Raw genomic sequence first — 27,097 nt, forward strand, 5'->3', positions numbered from 1 at the left:
CGTTTCAGAGGTCCTTTATGCCTCGCCCTGATGATGGAGGCAGCAATGAGGCGATCAGATGATTAACTTCATATTGTATTCGCTGGAATATTTGTCAGATACTGCAGTAAATGAATATAAAGGCAAACGAATACAGAATCTCAAAGAATGCATTTCGGAACTTGGTTATTTCAGCCTAGCGTTGTTTGTCATTAACGTCGACCTAGGTTCAAATACCTACAATTATCTTTTAAGGTACAATTTGGCTGCACGCGACACAGACAAGCGACCGAGGCAGGCGACAGAATTGCGAGACCGAGACTGGTCGCTTCCTGTCTGCTCTCTGTACAATCGTATGAAGTACAATTACGAGCGCGAGACAAAGACAGGCGACAGAGACAAAGCACAGGCTACCGCTCTCAGACCAGTAGTGTCTCGCGACGGGCTCAGGCAGCACGTGTGTTGTTGAGTAAAATAATGGCGGAAATTAAATTTACTGGTGACCAAGATGAGCAATTGGTAGAATTAGTAGCAGAAAACCGAGCACTGACCACCGACAGAAAGATCCTTCTTCACGTCTGGTTTTGAATATTGAACTCATAGGTTTTCTTTGTTTCTTTCGCAACAAATAACACAGCAACACATCATCTTCTTCGAGTAACCTTTTTAGAAGCATTTTTGTACTCATTTTTCACAGAATATGTGCACGTATGTCTCAACAAAACAAAGAAAACAAACACTTTGCCGCATGTCTCGGTCGTCACCTCAAAAGTGTGTGGCGACAAGCTGCGATGTGTCCGTCTCCCGTCTCTGTCGCCTGCCTCGGTCGCTTGTCTCTGTCGCGTGCAGCCAAATTGTACCTTTACGTGACAGTAATGTCTTGGTATTATCCTCAACCAAGACTACTTGCGAATTAACTTCGTTGACTCACTTTTTATTTCTTCTCATTTCTTTCATGCAACGAAGATGAGAGACGTGTTTTTCTCTGTTCCCATTTCTTATTAACAACTGCCCCTAATAAGGTGTCAAAAATGTGACGTATTTCTGTTTCTTTTCGTCTGTTTTAGTATAGTCGTCGGATATTAAAATAACCTATAAATGCATTTTTCGTTGGGCCTGTAACTCATTTTAGTCTCTGTAGTGGCTCTCAAGCCACGGTGGTCTAGCGGTTAGAACGCTGGCCTTGTAATCCTGGGGTCTCGGGTTCGATTCCCGGCGGTGCCCGAATTTATAACTTGTGTTGGGCAAGGCCGTGGTCTAGGCAACACGGAGTTTTCCTCCGTGGCATCCCAACAATTACTCCATTCACACACAGAAGAAGGCAATGGCAAACCACTTCTGGATCATCTGCCAAGAACGTATATGAACAGGTCCCAGTCCGAGAAAAGGATGGAAGGATCCTGTTCATATGGACCTGTCGTCAGACAGAACACTAAATAATAATAAGATGAGGTGGTCTAGCGGTTAGAACGCTGGCCTTGTAATCCTGGGGTCTCGGGTTCGATTCCCGGCGGTGCCCGAATTTATAACTTGTGTTGGGCAAGGCCGTGGTCTAGGCAACACGGAGTTTTCCTCCGTGGCATCCCAACAATTACTCCATTCACACACAGAAGAAGGCAATGGCAAACCACTTCTGGATCATCTGCCAAGAACGTATATGAACAGGTCCCAGTCCGAGAAAAGGATGGAAGGATCCTGTTCATATGGACCTGTCGTCAGACAGAACACTAAATAATAATAAGATGAGGTGGTCTAGCGGTTAGAACGCTGGCCTTGTAATCCTGGGGTCTCGGGTTCGATTCCCGGCGGTGCCCGAATTTATAACTTGTGTTGGGCAAGGCCGTGGTCTAGGCAACACGGAGTTTTCCTCCGTGGCATCCCAACAATTACTCCATTCACACACAGAAGAAGGCAATGGCAAACCACTTCTGGATCATCTGCCAAGAACGTATATGAACAGGTCCCAGTCCGAGAAAAGGATGGAAGGATCCTGTTCATATGGACCTGTCGTCAGACAGAACACTAAATAATAATAAGATGAGGTGGTCTAGCGGTTAGAACGCTGGCCTTGTAATCCTGGGGTCTCGGGTTCGATTCCCGGCGGTGCCCGAATTTATAACTTGTGTTGGGCAAGGCCGTGGTCTAGGCAACACGGAGTTTTCCTCCGTGGCATCCCAACAATTACTCCATTCACACACAGAAGAAGGCAATGGCAAACCACTTCTGGATCATCTGCCAAGAACGTATATGAACAGGTCCCAGTCCGAGAAAAGGATGGAAGGATCCTGTTCATATGGACCTGTCGTCAGACAGAACACTAAATAATAATAAGATGAGGTGGTCTAGCGGTTAGAACGCTGGCCTTGTAATCCTGGGGTCTCGGGTTCGATTCCCGGCGGTGCCCGAATTTATAACTTGTGTTGGGCAAGGCCGTGGTCTAGGCAACACGGAGTTTTCCTCCGTGGCATCCCAACAATTACTCCATTCACACACAGAAGAAGGCAATGGCAAACCACTTCTGGATCATCTGCCAAGAACGTATATGAACAGGTCCCAGTCCGAGAAAAGGATGGAATGATCCTGTTCATATGGACCTGTCGTCAGACAGAACACTAAATAAATAAATAAATAGTGGCTCTCACCAGTGCAACATTAAGGATATGTAAACAAGTATTTTCTCACAAGGTGACGAAGGAACCAACATTAATTTTAAGATAATTGTTAAAACCTGTATGTTACATACAGTATATCTTCCGATGAACTCGTGTCTCGTGTATTTGGTAGCGACACTGAAATATGGAAGTTATTTTCTTCATAAAATAACTCTTCAGTTCAGAATGTTTTGCTTGCTACGTAAAAATATGAAGCTCAATATGTATGTCTCCAAAACTATGAATTTACTTTATAATGATGATGATGATGATGATGCTGTTCTGTATTTTATCGCCCTGTCGATTTGTAGGTAGATAGCAAAGTTTCGGAGAACATATTGTCTCCGTCTTCAGTGTTGAAGTGACTTCGAGTCTACACAGAGCTAAAACCCAAAAGATCTTTATGATCCTGACCGCTGAGAAAATCTTAAATATTTGACGTAGGCTTAATTTTGATGTGGAATTTGGTTTTTTTTTTCACTCAAGGAGAAGAACGTAGATGGAGGGTGTTCGAGAACAAAACGAATGGATGAACAGAAAGATTCGTGAGGAGGAATTTCGTAATTTGATGTAACATTAACCGAATGCACTTAATTTAGACAGAAGAAGACAGATCTAGGCGTCCATGGGAGGATAATATTAAAAGGAATTTCTGTGATAGAGGATGTGGGGGCTTGGACTGGATCTGACTGCAGCAGGGTCCAGTATTGGGCTCCTTTGTCGAAGGTGATGAACTTTTTGATTCCGTGGAATTCTGGGAAATGTGTTCATTGGTCAGCTTTGAAGAAGGAACCTGTTTCTTGGGGTTTGTAATTTTGGTTTTCCGACACGCGGGGTAGAAATGTGTGTATATTGTAATCGCCAAGTTACTGTACGCGTGACATTCTGTTGATTCTCACTCACACTCTACTTCTGTTTTCCCTTTCTGCTCCTGATGAAAAATATTAATAAAAGTGTACGACTCTGGCTAAATCCCCGCCATTAATTCAGGCCTATTTATAATTCCTTATAACCAGAGCCTCCTTTGTTCTCCTCATCTCATTCACTTGTCTTACCTTTTTTTTGCCTTCCTCCTTGAGTACTCTGACTTGTCTATTTCCCTATACCCGAGGGCATGAAAAATAATTGCTCAGCTCAACTTAAGTCCATCGCTCTTTGTAAAAACTTTCACCCCTTTCACCTCCCACACTTTCTTTTTTGGCGTTCAGCTCTCGAAGAGAGTTTGGGCGAGGGGTAGAGGGGACGCACAGGAATGGAATGGAATTATTGTGACTCCTTAGATGGAGTACTAGTGAAATATCAGCGGTGCTAGCGATGATTAACCCGGAATGACAGAAAACGTGTGTCAGAATGAGAGAAATGGCTGTTATGAATACTGTGATCATCGAGAAGGCCTCCTGGTCAGTTACGTAGCCGTCTCTTTATGGACTTTGTGTTTGACTGTCGTGTCAGCGACTCAGCGTTGCACGTGAAAAAATCACTGGGAAGACATGCGTCGAAGGGACGATAATATTAAAATGGATCTTACGGAATCTGGGATTTTGTATGGATTAGATCACCTGACTCAGTAGAGTGATCAGTGGCGGACTGTTGTGAACAGCGATGAAACTACGGTGTTCTAATAGATGAGGGGAGTTTTTCGACTAGCTGGGTGTAGGCCTACTATGACTTTGCTCCATGGAGTTTCGAATACGCCCCCTGGAAGTCCAGTAAAACAAAGAGGACTTGGAATTGAATGCTATATATCAGCTGGTTGATTTATTTTGTTAAACATAAGCACCACAGAAGATGCTAGAACCGCCATTAGGTGCTAGTAAGGAAGTTGATCTAGAAGTATACTCGGAGAACTGTTTGTCTCGTGATCAGACAACAGGGTAAAGTCGTTATATTATAGTTGCTAATAAATCCTTCGAAATTGTGGCAAAGTTCAGATATTTTTTGGAGACGACGATAAGAAATGAAAATTGTATTTTAAAAAATTGGAAATTAAATTCGAGGATGCTTGCTGTGATGCAGTTCAGAATCTTTTTCTCCCCGACTGCTATCAACAAACGTAAAGTATGCAAAATTATAATTGTATTTGTCTGACGGCTCGAGAATGCTGTAACGAAGAGCTGAGAAGTTTGTACACTTCACTAAATATTATTAGGATGATCGAATCAAGGAGGTGAGCATGGGAAGATGACAAATGCTTACTTTTTGTTTAATAGTGAAATAGGTTTTCAGGGTATTGATTGGACTCATGTGGCTCAGGATAGGAACCTGTGGTGGACCTTCGGGTTTCATGGTTGAGTAGCCATCATCATGAAGTCCTTTGATTAGTCAACATTCAGTTTCCTTGACTCCATTTTGTTCCCGAATGACCTACGAAACTGGGTAGCTGATATCTTGTAGTTGCCATATCCACGTGCGTTTTGAAGTTATTGCAAGTAAATTTTGTGTAAAGTAATGCTGATAATAAGTGACGTAAGATTCCGAGTGACACGTTGTAAAAAAGAAATTCCATTCCCTGTGAACCTTGTTTTATTTGATGAGGCATCTCCCAGACGGCGGAGACAGATGCTGTAGGCTGTAGCAACAATTAAGCCCGATGTCACGTGTTTTACGTAATAATAAAAATGTTGCGATGTCTTTTTCCATGATTTAGATTGACATTTATACGCAATTCTTTCAGCCCTCCATCCTGTGAGATATTTCCTTATTCCCTTTCTCGCTCATTTTTGTCGTCTTTAATTCCGCCTTCTTCCATCTTGGAGTTGTCACATTACAATTTCATGATACGAGACCGAATTTCGTGTGAAATGAGGTACGTAATGGTATTCGACTCTGTTTCTGTTTGAATTGGGCTATATGCCAGCTTATTATGAACATGCACGGAATGGTACAGACCAGCTTGTTTTTCATTTACCATCAAAGGTGGCTTTGTTTTTTGACATTTTGGATAAAAGATATCTGACACACAGAAACCAGACAAATCCCGAGATAAGGTGAGGCTATGCATTAAGCCTCCTAGCAAAGCCCCCTTTGTATCTCTATCGCACGACGTAGATAGGATGATATTATTGAAATTAATTCAAAATGAGTATCGTTTGAGGATGTGGATTGATTTCAACTGGCACAGGATACGGGTCGTTAGCGGGTTATGGTGAATATGGCGATGAAGTTTGGGGGTTCAGGAATTTCTTCACTAGCTGAAAGAACGTCGAGTTCTTCATAACTGCTGTGCTCCTCAGAGTTCGTTTAATTTGAGTTTAATTTGAGTTTAATTTGTGGCATCCCAACAATTACTCCATTCACACACAGAAGAAGGCAATGGCAAACCACTTCTGGATCATCTGCCAAGAACGTATATGAACAGGTCCCAGTCCGAGAAAAGGATGCAAGGATCCTGTTCATATGGACCTGTCGTCAGACAGAACACTAAATAAAAATAAATAACCTTTGTTGAAATTATATTGAAAGTCGGTGTCAGCCATTACATATACAGGTTGTCCCAAAAATATATTTACACCAGCAACTTTGGTGGTCGCTTCTCAGTCAGTTGATCACCGGTTCAACTGTGCCACGAAGGTAACGGTGGTCATTTGGAACACCTGCATTAGATTTGCTATAAGTCACCAAGTGTCAGTGCTGACGTATGTAATGGTTGAGATTATTAAAATGTGTGTTTACATCTTTTTTGGGACATTCTGTTTAAGCTACTAGCAATAAATTTACTGTTCATTCAAGATTTAATTATGTTTAAGTATAAGTAAATGGTATTACATATATGAGGTGCGATCGGAAAGTTTCCAGACTGTGTCAATAGAGGGCGAACCGGATGTAATACGAGCTTCTGCCGCTAGGTGGTGCGGCCTACATTCACAGTGAATCAGTGTGCCAGCCGGCATGATCGAATTAGCATTTGTTTCTTAGTTACGGGCGTTTTGGTAGTGCATTACACCGACCCTCCTTGCGATTTCGGAATGGCGTGTGCATATGCTTGTATGCGTCGGCTTATTTCAACCGAATAAGGGTCTATTTATATAGGAACGTAAAGATAACGACACGAGCCCTTGCCGATTTTTCAGAAAATATTAATCAACGTTTTTCAATGGAACTGTTTAGGAAAAATATCGTTGGAGACGTAAGTTGGGCGAGACTCGTTCGGGGAACGGACGAGCTCGGAGTCAATATAAACAGTTCCATTGAAAAACGTTGAATAATATTTTCTGAAAAATCGGTAAGGGCTCGTGTCGTTATATTTACGTTCCTATATAAATAGACCCTTTGTAGCAGAAGTTTCTCATTCATACAACACGTACTGAAAGCAGTCGTTTGCGTGATACATTCTAAGGCTCTAAGAAAACAAATTCTAAATTATGAAATTGATAAATACGAACGGAAACAATGATGTTATTAATACCAGTCGATGTAGGAAATGTCAAGATGAGGAGGCCTCCGAGATGACATTCTCGTTCATAACGAGTTTCATGAAAATCTTTCAGTTACTGTGTGTCATATTAATGCCAAAACCAGACAGACTGAATCGAGGGTTTGTAAGAAGGAATACAAAGAAATCTAACACATTCTGGCATGAAGAATCAAGAAACCGAGGTAAGTTTAGCAGGGAAATATAAGCTGCTAGCTTTTCTGATACGTTCCTCCCTCGAGCTCTTATATTTTAAAGTACGGCCGTATTTACTAATAAGAGGGCGACAGAGAGAATGCTATTTTGTGTATAGGAAAAGTGAAGTATCCTGTATACTTCTAAAGCTACCACGCAACAGTTGTGTTCAACCATTCATAAAATATGTCTCTCATTTCTTTTATTGTTATTTTTACTTACTTATTTTTACAAAAGGAGAAAGAGATTTCCCATTCTCTCTTTACCTTTTTCCTCTTACCCTATCTCAGCCTTTCCGGGTTAATTTCACGCTAAAATACTACTGGAAGACGTATTTCTTATATTGTTCATGTTTCACGGGTTTATGCAATGATTACAACAGGAAACTACCTTATTAAAAGGGAGGCCTTTCAGAGCTGTGTTGACGGGGCATAATTGGAAAGACGGGAAGAATAACAGTAATAATAAGGCAGGGAAGAGTATTTATCTATTAAATTCGTGTTTAAAATGGCGACAGCTTACTTTTTTTCACAGAAAGAAAATTGAGTTCTCTCGGTGTCAGCTCTTTCGTCTTGTCAAGCAATGAAGAACATTCAAAATTTTAAGAACGATTATTTAATATGTGATTTTATTAATTAGTCTTATGAAATGCTTTAATTGATCATAGTTTTTTGATCTCGTAGTGTTAACTAACTTTATATAATCTACGCTTTGCCCCGTCAGGCCCGTATATGTGGTGAGGGGGGGGGGGTTATGGTTTTTAGCTCGTTTCATTGATTGATTTTTGTTTTGTTTAACGATGCTGTTTTAAATTCCTAAGCTTTGTAGCGTCAAATGTTAAGAATTACATCCTCGGCACTTGTCCTCTGAGCTACAGAATAGAATTATCCTGGCTCTTATGTCTGACACTGTAGTGCTTAGAGAGTTTTCCCCGTTTCTGTTTGTCCTTTATAAAACTCACATTTTATAATCAAGTGAAATTTCTTAAACTCCAACAAAGGAGCTCAAAATTTCATTTCGTTCCCTATGTGATATGCAATGTCTTCATAGGATTTTCGTGGTTGTAGAACCGTGAAAACCTTTTAGATCATGTAAGTTCAGTACCAGGTACCATGTCTGTATATGACGTACCTTTCTTAACAATATTAAAAATAGCTCAGAAAACTCGATACCCTTTTTTTTTTTTCGTCGTAAGTGAAATTAAGCTTCGCCTCTTATTTTGCCTAATATTGTGTGAATGTTAATGTTTTGTGTTCATTAATCGCATCGGCCATCACTACAGTTGCCACTAATACCAACTTCTTGCTACGCCACGAGATGACCTATACGAATTTACGAGTTTGAATCCAAGGTAACTTACGTTCCTGCAGACACAGAAACCTGGTTTTCTGTTTATATTAATATCCACGGATATTTTTTTCTCTTGCAAGAATATTCCGAGACGACACCAACATTGTAGGAATTCTCTTTCTCCTGAGCTGATGTCATCATCACTTTTGCTTCCCCGCTGAAGTTGCATTCTTGCACATTTTTTTTTCATCGATTCCACCTGCCTGATTCTATTCGCGTTTAATTTTTTTTTCTTCCTGTCGAGGATTTTTTTGTCCTGTTATATAAGCAGGGCTGTGGAGTCGTACTAAAACCTCCGACTCCTTCATAAAAGCTCAATTTTATTATTATTTATTTAGTGTTCTGTCTGACGACAGGTCCATATGAACAGGATCCTTCCATCCTTTTCTCGGACTGGGACCTGTTCATATACGTTCTTGGCAGATGATCCAGAAGTGGTTTGCCATTGCCTTCTTCTGTGTGTGAATGGAGTAATTGTTGGGATGCCACGGAGAAACCGGGGAAGCCCCCGGAGGAAAACTCCGTGTTGCCTAGACCACGGCCTTGCCCAACACAAGTTATAAATTCGGGCACCGCCGGGAATCGAACCCGAGGCCCCAGGATTACAAGGCTAGCGTGTGGCTATAAAAGCTCAATATGTATCTATTAATAAGGGGAAACCTACTAAAATTTTAAATGGAACCATAAGTGATTTCATCACCACCACATGAATCATAAGGCTACTTTTTAGACTTATAACCTATATTTAAATATAAGTCTAATGGTTATTGTAGAAATCGTTTGATTTGTAGACAGTTTGTATTCTTAAGGTGCCGGATCCAAAGTTACAAAGCATTATTCCCACACGACGTGGCTCAACGCGTCGTTGAACTCCCTAAGCGTGAGGCCGCCGACGGCTCACACGGTAGAGAAATTGTTCTTAAGATTTTATATCGAGGTCGGATTCGGTACATTTTTACCGACTCCACCTAAAATTGCTTGGGACTCCAAAGCACTGGTTTTAAGACTAATTTTTACTTTGCGTCAAATAGATAATGTTGGAAGTAAAAAGTTACCACTGACGTCTGAGCTGTCGTGGACACAGCAACCGAAAAGCGATGTGTTGTTCGCATTCTCTCTGCATTTCCACTCCTTACACTCTGTCATAGCGTGGGCTGTGCAATCGTAATGAAAGTTAAGACGAAGGAACGAGTCGACGGAATTAGCTTTTCTGTCGTAATTTTCCCGTCCAATCCCAGACAATAAAATAAAACCTGATTTCCAGTTACGTCAGTATAGGCGATAGCAGCTAATTAAGCCTTTATTAACTGCAAGTTGGACAGTGTACGTAGTCAGTCTTCCTAGTTGGCGTCATAGTACATACATTTCATGTCGTTAGGTACGCAGGATTCTTTCGCTGTTGGGAACGTCTTTTTGGACACTGGAAGTAACTTCTTATAAAGAAGTATCTGGTAGAACGAAGTCAACATTGTCTCTTCTACCCACGCTGCTTATAAAAACACATGGCGTTAGAACCCAGAGAACCACAATCGACATTTTTACTTACTTTAAAAACTCTCATCTGTTTCCCAAGATGTATGTAAATATCATTTTTGTTTGAACCCTTTGTATCAAACGGTAGTTTAAATATTATCTAAGAATTTATCCTATACTGCAATGAAAACATCTCATCACCATCACAATTATCAAATGATTATTGCTGTGTAAGGAAATGTACCTTTTTATAGTGAGAATCATACGAAAGCCATAAAACAGAATGAAGATTTAATGATTATTGGAGTAGGTGGGACATAGTCTTACCCGTTGGACCTTAAGGGTCTAATATGATTAAATATTCGAAAGAGGCAACGTTTCCAGTAGACCTGACGAGCCTTTAATGTCACAGTATTGATGTTTTTTATTATGAACTTTGTAGATTTTTTTTATTTACTACTTTTGACTTCGTACAATGTTTTTCCATACAAAATGGTCGTTTCCAGATTTTGGTATTAGTATGGTTTGTAATGCAAACTAGCATGTTTGCTTGTGAAGGCATCTTCTAGATCAGTGGTATTCAACCTTTTTTGTTCGTATACCCCCAGATATAATTTCTCTTCAACTTTGTACCCCCAAAGGTGTATAATTCAAGTTATACATAGTATATAATCTACATCTAAAATAAATTAAATAAATTACATGACTGATTATTCAGTGTTTATCATAAAATAATTTTTTTTTTTAAATTTCACGTACCCCCTAAGATGTCTTCGCGTACCCCAGGTTGAATACCACTGTTCTAGATAGTAACATTGTTAAATTTACTACAGAATGTTCAAAGTACGTTTTCGATATTTGTGAAATGAAATATATTAGAAGTTTTCGCATTTATCCTCGTGATTAATAATGTTGTTATAGGATTTAAGGTTTTCGCGGCGCTGAGTCCGAAGATGGCTGTCTTCTGGGTTGTTACGCCGTCGTGTCTGGTAGAAGTTGGGGATTGCGCCATATAATTGAAATTACAATATAACGTGCTGCCCGCGAATTAAGCGTAGACTTATTACGAATACAATAGAAATTTTGCCGTAGAGATTGACGGACAAATCAAAAAATGTGCTTAAACACGTTTCATTGAAAAGTTTAACAAAGCAACAAATAAAAATTGAATCATTTCTTCCATTTTATTAATTACGAAATTTACGAATCCTTAACACCTGGACATCTGTTATGTTCCGTAATGTAGAAACACATGTACACAGCAGCCCATGGCAGAGGTATTATATACAGAATGTTACAGAAAGTGTTTACACGTTATAATACGGAATACTAACCTTGTTATCGATATCCGTGTGTTATGTTTGCGTAACACGAGGACGGTGGTCATTTTTAACACTTACACTAGACATACTAAGTCACCAATTGCCAATGTTGACTTGTGTAAAGGTTTGGTTTATTAGAGTGTTTTTATTCCGGTCATTGAGTGCGTGTGTACATCTTTTCGGGGCCACGTGTATATAGATTTACCATTGGTACTGAAAAAATATGGGGTTGAACTTTTCATCCCCTCAAAATAGCAACACGAACAGCGAGTGACTTCATCAATGGATTTCAAGGTACGAGGTGCGATCGGAAAGTTTGAAGACTGTGTCAATAGAGGTCGAACCGGATGTAGTACGAGCTTCTGCCACTAGGGGGTAAGGCCTACATTCATAGTGAATCAGTGTGCCAGCCGGCATCATCGAATTAGCATTTGTTTCTTAGTTACGGGCGTTTTGGTAGTGCATTACACCGACCCTCCTGCGATTTCGGAATGGCGTGTGCATCAAATTTTGCCAAAGACTTGCCAAAACGGCTACGGAAACCTATGAAATGCTAAAGCAAGCATTTGGGGAGTCCGCAATGGGTCGCGCACAAACTTTTGTGTGGCATTCACGTTTTAAAAATGGCCGAACCTCTGTCGATGATGACGAGCGTTCTGGACGACCATCTTCGAGCACAACACCCGAAAATGTTACGAAGATTCGGCAGGCCATTCACGAAGATCGACGTCGTACCATCAACGACTTGTGCGACATTGTTTGGATAGGCTATGGGACCTGTCAGCTGATTCTAAAGGAAGAACTCCACATGCGACGCATCCTGTCTGAGGACCAGAAGCAGAATCGACTTCTCGTTTGTCAGGAGCTCAAAGTTCTTGCCGGATCGCCGGATTTAGCTCCGTGTGACTTCTTCCTCTTCCCGAAGATGAAAATTCAGCTAAAAGGAAGGAGATTTGAGACGATAGAAGAGATTCAGGCAGAATCGCAGATGGTGCTTGACAGGCTGACAAAGAAAGATTTCCAGGGATGCTTCCAGGCTTGGCAGCGGCGCTGGGATCGTTGTGTTCACTCCCAGGGGAACTACTTCGAGGGTGATGGATGAATTTAATACCTGAGATAATTGTATGGGTTTTTATAGGCGCAGTCTTGAAACTTTCCGATCGCACCTCGTATGTATACTTAACGGGCCCCATAAATTTTACGAAATAACGGACATAAGTAGGCTACATTTGGATAGTTTTTATTCTTCGTGATCCGTTGGGAAGGAAACGCTCATATAATCCTATGTTCATTGTGTTAACATGCCGCCATCACCACATCTGTTATATGACTTCTATCTTGTGCATCCTAAAGTAATACAAATTCCATTCTTTCTCTTTGATATTTGACACATATTAAAATGGCGTTTTCTGTCATGTTGTTATGCATGACTCCTTTTCTCTTTATTTGACATTATTTTTACGTCGTTTTATTTATAAAATGGGAAGACCGAAACTCAACGTCATTACGTCTCCCTTCATCCTGTGTTACTTTGCTGTCTCATAATATCGTCAGAAATCAATTTGTTCTGACATTTTCATAAAACGACTCTCTCATTTTTATGCACAACAGCGGTTCCACGCCATTGCCTTGCCAATTTCTTCTCACGTGACTAGATGGATCCGTTCTGTCTTTTGGGCGAAATTCAGTGCCCAGGTGAGTGGTCGTTCGATTCTAAATTCGTTAGCATTGAATGATCACTCGCGGTTTTTACACATTTAATTCTGAATTATGGCTAAATATGATATAGTCCTTTCTGTTTTGCATTTCTTAACGTATCATTCACACAACACCTGAAAGAAAACTCCCTTTCTTGTTATCGAGGCAGATTCTAATTAATTCCATTGTGCAGTGTTTTTCTTGAAAATATTATACTTGTCACTCGGCTGGTCAAGGAGAATGTCCCTGCTTTAATGAAACCTGAGTTTTCTTTTCTGTATTCACAACGGGCCACCATAGAAACCAATCGAATCCTCGCCCTGAAGCTTATGTCATATCCATTTTTTTTGTTAGCTTACCATCTATGTCATGGTCACCGAAGTTGTGTTCTTTCCATGAGATTTTTAGACTAAACGTTTGTACTAATTTTCCATTTCCCATTTGCGTGCTATAATGTGTTCGTCCTATATTTCTTGGTTTGATTGCCCTAAATCTTACGTCATTTTCCCCCAAATTTTATAAATTTTCAGCATTTCTCTGTTCGCACAACGATATAAAACAGTGCCTACGCTAAATTTTGTTAAAAAATGTTTTGTATTAAAGATATGGCGTCGTTGTGAAATTCTTAGCATTTGCAATGACGCAAAATTTAGGTAATAAGTCTACAGTTCGTCCACACAATAATTTTTGATTATAGGTTCAATGTTTATTAAGAGTCCACTACATGTTTCGACCTTAATTAGCTATTTTCAGGGGGGTTTATTTAAGTGTTTGAAACTAACAGATGACTGCTAATTTGTGTACACATTTTCTGTTTGTTGGCTTCACCGCGTGATGAGCTGTGTCTTAAGCAGCTTACCTATTTTACTAGAGTGACTCTGAGATGGTAAAGTTGCGTCATATTGTGATATAATAAATATATATTTAAATCTTGTCCGTCTAATCACAATAAAGTCTTATTAAGTATTAAAATATTACAATAATTAACATTTAAAATATTTTAAATGTTAATTATTGTAATATTTTAATATTTAATAATATTAAGTCTTATAATATTTAAAATATTTTAAATGTTAATTATTGTAATATTTTAATATTTAATAAGACTTTATTGTGATTAGACGGACAAGATTTAAATATATAGAATGACTCTGTAATCAAGAATTATTTTGTAGGCGGACTGTCAACCTAAAGCATTATTAGGTCTGTTCGTGTAGGCTAGTATTCGATACGTTCGTTCCCGAAAACAAGTTGGCATTTTGACATCCGAACGAAGTACGGCATGTGCTGTTTTATTATTTTTATTGGCTATTATATTTACTGTTAATGGTTTCATCAGCTTAGTACAGGGACTGGCTAAGGGTTGGGTGGTTTGAGTTCGATTCCTGGCAGCAGCTGGGGATTTTTCTCTTCGTATCGGCGTCCAGACCAGCTTCAGGATCGCCCTGACCTTGTGTCCAGTATATACTGGGCGCTATTCCGTCACGAATACGTGAAATTTACCATTCACTTACATTCAGTTCCGAGGTTAAAGATACGTAGAGCTATGCCGTGTCGTCACGTTACATATTCATGACTTGTTGCTTGTTTAATCATTGGGATAGTTTTTTTAATATATAAATATAGAAATGAGTAGTAGTTAAGTTGGTAGTGTTCGTGTGTTAGTTTTAATATTCGGATTTCTGTCTTATTTGCTTGAACATTATTTGACTTAATATTGTTTTGTCACGATTCATTACCCCCAAACGAAATCCGATAACCAGTATAACAAACTGCACGAAGCTGAAGTTTTTCTTCGATGTGGATGAGTTTGAATGCTTTTTTCCGTACTCCTCCTCGGTTCAGGCCTGTATTTATATTGGACACCGCAGTATAGAGGACCTATAATACGATTTTAAAAAATAAAACTATAAAAATTGAAGGAAGTCGGTGGAGTACGAAGTGAAGTTTTAAAATTGGAGAAATAAAAGAGAGAGGAATTGGTTATAGAACGGGAATAATGGGGGATGGAAAAGAAGAGAAAACCGAGTCTCGAATTAGGACGGTGTAATCCGAGGGATGGGGGTGGCGGTTGAAGGAAATGCCCCGGTTCCGTCTTCCACAAATGCCTATGCATTATATTCGCCATAAAAATCGTAAGAGGGTGAAAGAGGCGGAAGAGGGTGGAATAGATGGGCGGGTGAGGGGGTGGCTGTTCAGTTTTTAGTTTTTATTATTCAATTTGTTACCGGCATGGAAATCATTGTACTAGTCTTCCGAAAATTATCATCCAGTTTCCCTCAAGGGTTAGTAATATGCAGAATTTGGTGGAATACGCCGTGTCTTACGCGAACTGGTGTTTTTAGTGTCTTGCGTTGTCCGCGCGTTTGTTGCGTGAGTGGCGTTGGTGTTGAGAGGATTTTAAGTGTTTCGGAATTATGTGATAGCTGGGAATTCATTTATCCTGCTACTGCGTAATTTGTCAAGAGTAATTTCGAAATGCAGAATTTGATTGCAGATGGTCAAATTTTAACATAACTGAACCTGAATTTTTTATTAACCCATTGAAGCCGAAGATCGTCTGAATATTATTTATGAATTCAGTCCGTACCGCGAAGAAAACACTACACCTCACCATTACGAAAATCAGCTGGTTAACCCTTTGAAGCCGAAGCTCGTCTTCATAATATTTACGAATCCAGACCGTACCGCGAAGAAAACACTACACCTCACCATTACGAAAATCAGCTGGTTAACCCTTTGAAGCCGAAGCTCGTCTTCATAATATTTACGAATCCAGACCGTACCGCGAAGAAAACACTTCACTTAACCATTAGAAGTCGAATCAGGCGGTACCACATAAGATTTAACATCCCGGTCGAAGCCTTAAATATCTGTTGAACAGGATTTCCTATCGCTCGCTTTTAATAGCATTGTGGCCTGGTTAATTTTCTGTTCGTATTTTTATGGAATTCATTTTATTCCAGGAAAGTCCTAGGACATCGGGAGGGACTCGAATTCAATGGAACACATCCGTTTCCGTTTTCATTTAATGTCATTTTATTTGTCGAAGACAAATACTGTACAAAATAAAATGTGAACTGTATTAGACGCTACGGAGAGATAGTCAGTCTTGGTGTAAGCACATATAGAATTAATTATACTTAGTGTGATCTTGTTTAGTCACCAAAAAAGTGATCATCGAAATATTACAAGACGCATTTTGAAAGCATATGTACTCCGTTTGGAGTACATATCTCTTCTGTCCTTCTATATAAAGCGAAGTAATGTGTGTTTCATATGCCACTGTTATTGTAATATAATGATACAGATGTAAAGTATAGGAAGTTACGTGGCCTGGGGGTTGTAGGGGTGAGGTAATAGGGGTGGAATAAAGGCGAAAAAAGAGGGAGGTTATATACCTCGATCTTCTCATTATATCGTTTCATTTAACGTAAAAAATTGCCATCATTTTTTAAAAAATTAAGTGGATAGAAGGAGGGCTGTGAGAGAAATGCTATGCATTGGGTTATTCTGCAGGCTATAGCAGAGCAGCCGCTGCGGTCTGCGATGCGCAAGTTTCGGAAAATTGGAACGCCTTTAATCCGGAATATTGCTTAATTTAAATGAGCCCGAGTTATAAATTATTGAAATTATTTCTACAAAGAACGCAGGAAGAATGGGGAGGAGTAAGGAGAAAAAAAATCCCATCACAATCTATCTTTCGCGTTCGAAGAAGCTATTACTTTTTTTAAAGAAAGGTTTTCATTTTTCCGTGCTTTTCCGAGTTAATATCGTGTCTAACTTAAAATTTACTGCAACGAGCATTCAAGCCTATTTTAATGTATAGTCCATCCTAAAAATATGTCGATCCTTCCCTTGTTCGAATTATAACACGAGTTTATGTTTTCAATGAATAGTATTTTCTTTCTACGTGAATGTTTTTTTTTTACGGAGACAGGAGTGGGCGTCTTTCTACTCTAATCTCGAGTACGCAGTTTTCCAGATGCTTTCCTTATGATTTTGTTTACTTCGTTTGTTTTTATCTCAATTTATTTGTTATAAATGTATTTTGTAAAATTAATCGCAATGGACGGAGAACAGAAACAGGTTTCTCCTGTGTTATGTTAAGTGCGTAGGTCTCTTCTTCATGTCGAGAACTGTTTTTACATTTCGCAGATTTTGTACGAGGAGTATTATTTGATAAAATTTATAAATTTCGATTAAATATTTATGTAAGGTAGGGATTATATCGGACAGGTAAGAATAAAAATTAGATTCGCCCGACATTCTTTACAATAGAGGGTCAGTACCAAATTTTATCCAAATCCGTCTATTATTTTCGTCGATGAAATTTATGGACGGACAGATAAGGGGTTTATTTCGAGCACTTTGTCCAAATCAGCTAATATATACAACTTTAAGGTGCTGGGTTTCATGCTTTTATTCCATAGTGGTCACTGCGGTGAGAAGACGGCGTCTAACCACCTGAGCTTTGGCATAGCCCACCCCCAACTTTTCTTTAATAGAACCTGAATATTCAGCGTCACGATTATAAAATCTGACAACCTTACAGTTTATTTCTTATAGGTTTGTATTATTATTATTCTCGTTTCATTTTTGAATTTGCAAGAGGCGTCTTAAGAGATGTTTCCGTGCCAAAACATTTATAGATGCTTTCTTTACACCTTAGAATGTCGCATTACGAAACTTTTACTTACTCCAGAAGATACAGAATCTTGAAATAGCGTAGTAATGCGTGACGTAACAAGATGAGATCTATGTTCTGGATCGTAGCGTCGTGTAATCTGATAGAAGTTTAGTAACGTTTCGTAGGCCCTTCCTGCCTCCATCATCAGGGTGATGAGCAGCCTACCAAATTACACGGTGCTACAATCCGGAATACAGCCATATTCGTACTCACCGCCATGAGAACTCCGAATCCTACGACGTGACAAGTTATGAAATGTTCATGAAAGTGTATAGGCTTATTGATCTCTTTTGATCTTATGACAATTTCTGATAATTATGATATTATGTGGTTAGTAAATTGAAAGATAGTCATTGATTCTTCGTTATTTTGCATCCGTATTGTATGTTATGTGTTTTAGTAATGGCGCTAATGAGAATGTATCCCGTCTTCCTTAATGAAAAAGTGCTTCACACGTACGTGACTTCTTTGTAACGAAGCTATTGCTGAGTTAGGACTTCATTTTTCTTCTCTTATATTGGACAATATCCACTGGTCCAGATGCGCTTAAAACTCTTCACCCTTCTCCTTCCCCCCCCCCCCTGTGCCCTTCACCGCCAATTGTTAACAGCGAAATATGCAGAGAATCTTAAATTTTTCCTCCTACTTTCATCTAGCCGATCTTTTGGAGTGTAAGTGACATCTGTGGAATATTTTGAGTAAACGTGCCTCGTTTGCAAACGGGGTAGTGTTCAAATGTAGGCGGGGGAAGAATAATAAGAATAAGAATATATAATAACAAGTTTTTACCGCGCTCTCGGCTGAAACAGGTGAGCAGTTCATTCCACTTCATTAATCGGAGAAAAATTGGTGCATGTGTTCCTGTCACACGTGTTTTGTGCTTGAATGAAAACTTTACGATTGTTACCCGAGTTTTACCGCAAAAGGTAGGCTGCTTTTTTTTTTTTTATCTCAGGACGAACTGAGAGTAGTAACTGTTTTCAACAACATTGGCGTAAAGTTGAGGATGCTATACCGAACTAATGACCCTTTAAAATACATTTTCCGGTTCCTTAAACATGTTTCATTTAATACAGGCCTGCGATATAACTTTAGGGTATAGGATCTCATTATTATCTGGTATGGAAATATGGAATTTTTTTCCCCTTTAATATCCCCTTTCTGATTCCTAGAAAGATGTGATCAATTTTTCCCCCGCAGCCAAAATGTCTTTCAATTACAGGCAGCCTCGTCTTGGGGCGTGTTTCCTGCTATTATTTTACTTACAGATAAAGTCTATATTTACACGTACGTCTTGTGTAAATGAATAGTACTTTTTGCCTTAAATCTAGGAATGTTACATTTGAAATTAAACCAACAGAAATGTATGTTATTGATGAAGTGTTAAGAAAAGAAGCAGATGTTTAGACGTTTGGGTTGGGAAAAATCTTGTCTGTCAGCGGCTTGTTGTGCTGGGATTTGACTTTACCTTTGTTTTAACAAGATATGAGGTAAACTTCTGTTCCGTACATCCCCCCTTTCACCCTCGACCCTCAACTAACATTGCCTATTCTCATATCAACTTAAAAAAATACGAACTTTTTAATCAATACGAACCGAGAATCTGATGAACTGAAACCAATTTTAAGTACAGACATTGCCATATAAAACTGGTGGTTGCATATAATGCCAACAATTCTTGTATTATTGTTTTCATTTTCCAAAAATCACATTGATACCGGTTTTATTACTCTGTGTAATTTAAAATTCAGTAACGCTCATTTCTTTTTTTAAAATATTCATGGATTACGAATGATTATCGGAATAAACAGCGAATATAAAATTAACAAATCAATCTTTGCGATGGAGACGCGTTATGATTTCTTTGAGAACGATATGATTTTTTAAATGTTACTTGGATGATAAACGCAGGGATAAGGTTACTGAGGCGAATATTTCGACCTAAAAGGAATGAAGTGACAGTAGGTTAAATAACATTTAAGACTGAAATATTATTAAAATGTCCAAATCTGGGAGAATGAAATGTTTGGGACATGTAGCATGCATGTTGAAATTGAAGAAATGCGTACAAAATATTGGAAGGGAAGTCTAAGGAGGAGAGACCAATCGAAAGAGATTTGTGAATTGTATTAGAATAGATTTTAGGGAGATTGCTTTTGAGTGGCGTGGATTGGATTCATCTTAGGATGGCGACCGGTGGCGGGTTATTTTGAGAATTGTATTGAACTTTTGGGTTTCATAAAGTGCTGAAAATTTCTTGACTAGCTGAGTAATAATCACCATCTAAAGAAAGACATTACTTTTCTTTTGTAATACTTTAAATGTACTTATGGTCTAGACTTGTGTTAGCTTCCGTGCTATAGCTTCATAACTAGATCAGGTGGAGTGGAACGATGATTGTGAATTATGGGTACGGAAAGGTGTGAGATTAGGAGAAGGTGGCACGATTTAAGTTGGCAGTATCTTATCGTGTGCCTGGAATCACTGAGGAAAAGTACGGAAAACATAAATAAAAGTCGACGAGGTTCGAACTTGGGACCGCCACACGTGGCTGCGTTCTGCCCATCAAAAATTCTCGCTAATCTGAGGGGAGTCGTGTGCTTTTTGCTGAGAGGACTTTTACGATGAGTCTGGGAATTTCCTTAACTTCACATTCCGCCCCGGCCTTCCAGGCTGTGAAGACGTTAAACGTGCTGTTATGATTGAAAAAGAAAATCCAATACACTTTTGCTTTACTCTGCCATCTTTCCCATATCCGTGCCCGTTCCACCGTGAAATTATTAATATCCGAGGCCTCGAAAGTGTCTGTTCTGCAATTCATTGCATGCATTGATTGCTCGAGAGAAGTAAAAACTTCTCGCCCCCTCAAACGAAGAAAGTTTTGTTGTGGGATGAAGAAAACTTGTGATACCCTACATCCTTTCGTTTTATTATATTCATACACGACACAATATGATTGTTATATATTATTATGTATTAAATGTGCAATTCGTATAATTTTAATTTCGTGATTTGTATTATACGTCATAAAATAGCTTCAATGAGCTATGATTTTATTTTCTAATAACACAGACCTCATATAACATTACGTTTGCTCTACGTTCGTTACCCATCTCGTACTCCATGCCTTCTAAACCCTAACAGAATTAGTGAAGAATAAAGAAACTCATTCTGATTTTAATTATTGCTTTGTAATTAATGTCTTTCCCCAGAATTGACACTCGGGTAAGTTAGAGACATAATTGTTTCCGTATTCAGAAGCATTTAAACGTTACACCACGCATCCATAAATACAAGTAAATTACAAATGACTTAAATTATGACGCCAGCTGTACGCTTACATCACTTCCGGTTTGGAATTTAGAAAATCTTAAGCGATTGGTTTCTTTTTATGCGGAATGCACAAGTGATGTTCACTCAATAAATTGATTGTGATTTTTCCTTGGGGTTGTACCCGTTTTAATTTCAAAATTCTTCGTACATGATGATTGCTTGTAGGTTTTAGCTCTAGGGACTGGACTGTGATCCGCGTCTATCCTGTACTGATTGGCCATTATGTTATTTTGCAGACTCTGATGCCAACAGATCCGCCATCTTTTGAAGTGGAACGCCTGACGGTGAATGGTATGACGTCCCAACTTGCCATAGTGGGGCCTAGAGGCGTCGCGGTGTTGGATCTGCCGAGACGCTGGGGCAAAGGAGCGAACTTTCAAGGTGGAAAACTCACCATCACCTGCAGGTAGGATACAGATTCACAGACAGTGTCTTGTGGTTTCCAGAATGTGGTTGGAGCATTTGGAACTTGCGACTAGAAGTTTGCTAAAGAACGGTGCCTTCTACCTATGTATTTCCTTGTCTGTCTGTTGTTTATCTGCCTGTTTATATATTTTCATGGCTATTCTACTGTATTTATTTATTTATTTATTTAAAAAATGCTTCATGTTTGTTAAGGAAGTTTGTCTGTGGCAGATCCTAGTCGTAATTGTGTGAAGAAACATATCTTACTAAAGAAAATATATATCGAGGGGGTAACACGTCAGAAGTATCTACTAGTCAGTGATATAATTCTGCATATATTTTAACTTATGAGATGATATTGTTGCGTCATATTGTGATGATTATAATTGTTTATTTTAACCGTCTAATCACAATAAAATATTTTATTAAATATTAAAATATTATTACTATAATTAACATTTGATATTTAAAATATTAAAATATTATTAGAGCTCTAATTGTAAATCGAACATTTCGATAGAAAGAGCATCATTTTAATATATTTTAATATATTTTAAATATTAAATGTTAATTATAGTAATAATATTTTAATATTTTAAATATTAAATGTTAATTATAGTAATAATATTTTAATATTTAATAAAATATTTTATTGTGATTAGACGGTTAAAATAAACAGTTTTAACTTATGTTTATTGTTTCGTTCGATGATGTAGTTTAACCTCTAAACTTCTCTTTTGTGCGACAACATTGGAAGATTGTGTTGACTTCCTGTCCGCACTATTTTAAATGCATGTATGGGCTTTGGATTAGGGTTTTAGGATTTTTTTTAGTGCGCTTGTCTTTATTTCTGAGAGGATTTCTCGAAACAAAAGTACTTACTGCCTAGTAATTTTACTTTATATCATAGCTCGTGTGAATATTTTGAAGTTGGTAGCTTAGTAAGCCTCCCCCCCTCCCCATCCTAGCTGTACGTTGTATAGTTAAGTTGGGCTTTTGCTTTTCAACACATTAAAACAATATTATAAGTCCAATAATAGCTATTATGGTTGTAAAGTAATCCAACAAGTTTCCGGTTTGTTTTGGTGCTGGTATTTGGGCTCACATTTTGCAACTCTGACTACAGCAGTTTCCTTTTCTCGAATACAAATAAGGACGTATTCCGCAGTTGTCTAATCACAGTTACATTTTTAAAACCAATTGCTCCGTCATTTTCTCATATACTCGTACAGGCATCTTCATATCTAATTTTTCGTTCTTCATACTTAAACGGTTTAGCCCCCCTTTTCCCCCCAATTTTATTTATTTATTTTTTCATTTTTCGTCTCAGAATTAATTTTGAATCAATTGTCGGGACTCCGTAGAAATAATTTGTGAACTTACTGGTAGTTAAATTCGTACGTCTATGGAACGGGTGAGAGAAATTATCTATTCGGACACAAGCCAGCAATAATTTCGATTTAAGTTTATCGCCGGTCACGGTCCCTTCTTCGTATAGAAATTTCAACAGAGCTCTGTGCCGTAAATTATTACCATCGGGACCCAAGTCTCCGGGGATAATTCACTTTGTATGGAAAGATTCCTTCCTGTCTTAAGACAGCAACGGACTTGCCCTTGGCGATGAAGATTTTTTTCTGTGACGTAAAAACCAAATTTGTTCCTTTTTGGTAACTTCTTCGTTTCTTGTGTTTTTCCATTTTCTTCTCATCGTTTTCTTATATTAGACCTTTATCTTATCGTCCTCCACCTTACCTCGTTTTCTTATTCTTTTTTTCCATTTCCATTTGTGTAACCTCCTCCTCCTGAACTTTTTACGTTTATTTTAATTTTCCTCCTTGTTCCCTTCTTCCTACTCCTTCGTATTTCCTTATTGTCCTCATTCTACATTGCCCTGCCTCTCACACACTTTACGTTCAGAGCTTCAACTCTTCAAGAACTTTACGTGGGCTTTGGTTCCTGTCGGATAGCGTTTGAGATTGGGCTGTTCACGCATACTGGGATGAAATGAACGTTAAGATTTCACCCAAATGTGTGAGTGTGTGTGTATGAAGTATTAAAGGATTTCTTCTTCTGCTTCTGTAAAGATTATTCGCTAGATGCTTTTTGAGTTCTCTGCTGTAAAAGCTTCCATAAGCTTTCAAAATAGCAAGAATGTGACTCCATGTACGAACACTGATGCTTTGAGGCTTTAATTTACTGCGCGCATGACAGGCATAACTCACCACTTCTGACGCCTGGTATGTTATCATACGTCTGATTTTATCTGTAGATGTTTAATCATCCCGGTACGTCGATCACAACCCTTTACAAGGCAAGGTCGGATTCTCCCTGGCGTCTAGCATCCGTTAATAAATTACTTAGTTTTTGTTTAATGACGTTATTGCCTGCTTTCGTTCCTTTATAGGCAATGTCCATTTATCCCGTCCTAATGACTTTTGAATCAATTGACGAATACTTGTCAAACTGTGTATGTACGTAATGCCACAGGCCTAAATGCCATTCCCACAGCCTCTAGTTGAATATGGCGTGGTGTGAATTTCATGTGAGAGTTTTGCAAGTGCCACGCGAAGAGGTAATGAAGTATGCGACAATATACATTCGGAAAACGCGTAGAATTTTTTAATAAATTGAAAATAACAGCAGGGCAGTCGCCCAAAATGTGTGTCTTCTTACCCTTCAGTTTTATGGCGATTAATAGTGAACCACTTGTCTTATACACGTATCATAAAGCTCTGTTAACAGCGACAAACATGGAGGCGGTGTGAACCATTTGATTAATTTGACTTAGTCGGAATCTGTAACAGTGAAAATTAGGCACAGACACGTATCTTTAAAGTAGGCTCATATTTTTGCTGTTATTGTTGAATTTTGATTACAGGTTTGAGCGTCTGAAATGAAGTCCTCGTTGTAACTGCATCACACATTGTGTTTGGGTCGACGGAGAGTAACAGAATCCTCGATGAGAGCTTTTATTAACTAGTGTAATGTTAAGGATGTCTGGGAGACGTCAGAAGTTTTTCAAATAATGGGCCGGTCTCTGTTATGTTCTTTTTATTTGAAGATTTCTGTCTTCTGGGTTGTTGCGCTGTGTAGTCTGGTCGATGTTAACCAACGTTTCAGAGGTCATACTGCCTCCGTCATCAAGGCGATGAGTATGAAGATTTCTGTCTTCTGGGTTGTTGCGCTGTGTATTCTGGTCGATGTTAACCAACGTTTCAGAGGTCATACTGCCTCCGTCATCAGGGCTGTGAGTATGAAGATTTCTGTCTTCTGGGTTGTTGCGCTGTGTATTCTGGTCGATGTTAACCAACGTTTCAGAGGTCATACTGCCTCCGTCATCAGGGCTGTGAGTATGAAGATTTCTGTCTTCTGGGTTGTTGCGCTGTGTAGTCTGGTCGATGTTAACCAACGTTTCAGAGGTCATACTGCCTCCATCATCAAGGCGATGAGTATGAAGATTTCTGTCTTCTGGGTTGTTGCGCTGTGTATTCTGGTCGATGTTAACCAACGTTTCAGAGGTCATACTGCCTCCGTCATCAGGGCTGTGAGTATGAAGATTTCTGTCTTCTGGGTTGTTGCGCTGTGTATTCTGGTCGATGTTAACCAACGTTTCAGAGGTCATACTGCCTCCGTCATCAGAGTATGAAGATTTCTGTCTTCTGGGTTGTTGCGCTGTGTAGTCTGGTCGATGTTTACCAACGTTTCAGAGGTCATACTGCCTCCGTCATCAGGGCGATGAGTATAAAGATTTCTGTCTTCTGGGTCGTTGCGCTGTGTAGTCTGGTCGATGTTAACCAACGTTTCAGAGGTCATACTGCCTCCGTCATCAGAGTATGAAGATTTCTGTCTTCTGGGTTGTTGCGCTGTGTAGTCTGGTCGATGTTAACTAACGTTTCGGAGGTCATACTGCTTCCATCATCAGGGCGATGAGTATGAAGATTTCTGTCTTCTGGGTTGTTGCGCTGTGTAGTCTGGTTGATGTTAACCAACGTTTCAGAGGTCATACTGCCTCCGTCATCAGGGTGATGAATATTCATACTCACCGCTGTGAGAACCTTCTTTTTATTTGGTGTGAGGTGGCCTTTTGTGAGGAATGTGCTAGTGAGAACCATGTAACATATTGGCTTGCTTAAGTATTTCTGTCATGACTGATGCATAGTTCTTAGAAGTATTGAAATATTTAACGCTTTGTAATCGTTTCACAATAGGTGACGTTTTCCCTGTTATATAACCTATTTCAGTAATTGACTTAAACATTTATCGGCCCATGGTCTGTAATTAATTTTGTTTAATTATCGTAGACGTGTTTGTGGTTTGAAGAGCCTTCGTCACTATGTGAATAGTTATACCGATAAGAGTGCGAGGTGTTAAAACATTTTACTCAACCTCAAATCCTACAAGTAATTGGGAGTTCCTTGTCCTGCCGAGCCACTACCAATTCCCAAGAAGGAAGGTCTCTGTTCGTTGCTGGTACGTAATTAATTAATCGTTATGACTTTGTACTGCTGATAGTTTTTTTTAAATGTAAATGTTTATACATCTGTTTGTTAGGTGATAATGCTTTCATCCTGATGCTGAAAGGCGTCTGAAACATTTGAAATCGGCCATTTTTCTGGAAGGAAAATTGTCGTTACATGTCTCAGAAATGACTGCAATGCTATTTGCGCGGAATGACACCTATCAACTGAGTAAATGTTATAAAATATTTGGTGGAAAAGGCTTGTTGAGATTCGGCGGGAAATGATTGCTTTCGTATCTCCTTCAAATGTCTTTTCTTCCTTTCCTTTATATCATCCGTATCTTTATCTCATCCTCTTTGTTCTTCTCTATTCTCTTCCCATCCGCTTCGACTTCGAACAACAGTGAATATTACCCGTCGTGCTACGTCATTTCGGTGTTTTCGTCACCGATACCAGGCATTCTGAAACTTCCTAATGGTAGCACCATTTTTAAAGTAGAACATTAGAACATTCTGTCGTCTAGCGTCATTACTGAGAAAGTTTAGGCCTTTATCTATTATTTTATTTATTTAGTGTTCTGTCTGACGACAGGTCCATATGAACAGGATCCTTCCATCCTTTTCTCGGACTGGGACCTGTTCATATACGTTCTTGGCAGATGATCCAGAAGTGGTTTGCCATTGCCTTCTTCTGTGTGTGAATGGAGTAATTGTTTGGGATGCCACGGAGGAAAGCTCCGTGTTGCCTAGACCACGGCCTTGCCCAACACAAGTTATAAATTCGGGCACCGCCGGGAATCGAACCCGAGACCCCAGGATTACAAGGCCAGCGATCTAACCGCTGTGTGTCCCGGTAAGAAACACATTTTTCGAGGTTGGTTCATTTTCACACTGCAATGGAATCAAACAGCGATTTCTCTAGCACTAACTTTATCTTGCATCCTCAATCCTTCTGTATTCTAGAAATAAATGGAAGTAAGTAAAGGACTACACATAATTTTTAAATCGTTTGTGTGCGAGATGAGGCAGGGGAGAGGTACAAACAAAATAAAGACGAACAAAATCTCACAAAAACAAACCGACTTAAAAGAAACGACAGGACTCACAAAACACAACTTCAAGCTCCTATAT

The 27,097-nt window shown here is 39.0% G+C and overlaps 1 protein-coding gene across 4 annotated transcripts in view; it reads left to right on the forward strand.

Moving 5' to 3' along the window:
- The window catches only part of mbo (Nuclear pore complex protein Nup88), a 622,627-nt gene that overhangs the window by 504,039 nt on the left and 91,491 nt on the right, over positions 1-27,097 (forward strand). For all 4 annotated transcript variants that reach the window (XM_087358015.1, XM_087358009.1, XM_087358003.1 and 1 more), the window contains one exon: positions 21,339-21,508. In XM_087358015.1, the coding sequence (XP_087214141.1) occupies positions 21,345-21,508 (164 nt within the window). In that variant the 5' untranslated portion in view covers positions 21,339-21,344. The remainder of the gene's footprint in view (positions 1-21,338; positions 21,509-27,097) is intronic.

The sequence above is a fragment of the Zootermopsis nevadensis genome, unplaced genomic scaffold, assembly GCF_977971745.1.
Source record: "Zootermopsis nevadensis isolate Lab colony 2312 unplaced genomic scaffold, Znev_1.0 Znev_ptg000002l, whole genome shotgun sequence".
Classification (NCBI taxonomy): Eukaryota; Metazoa; Arthropoda; class Insecta; order Blattodea; family Termopsidae; genus Zootermopsis; species Zootermopsis nevadensis.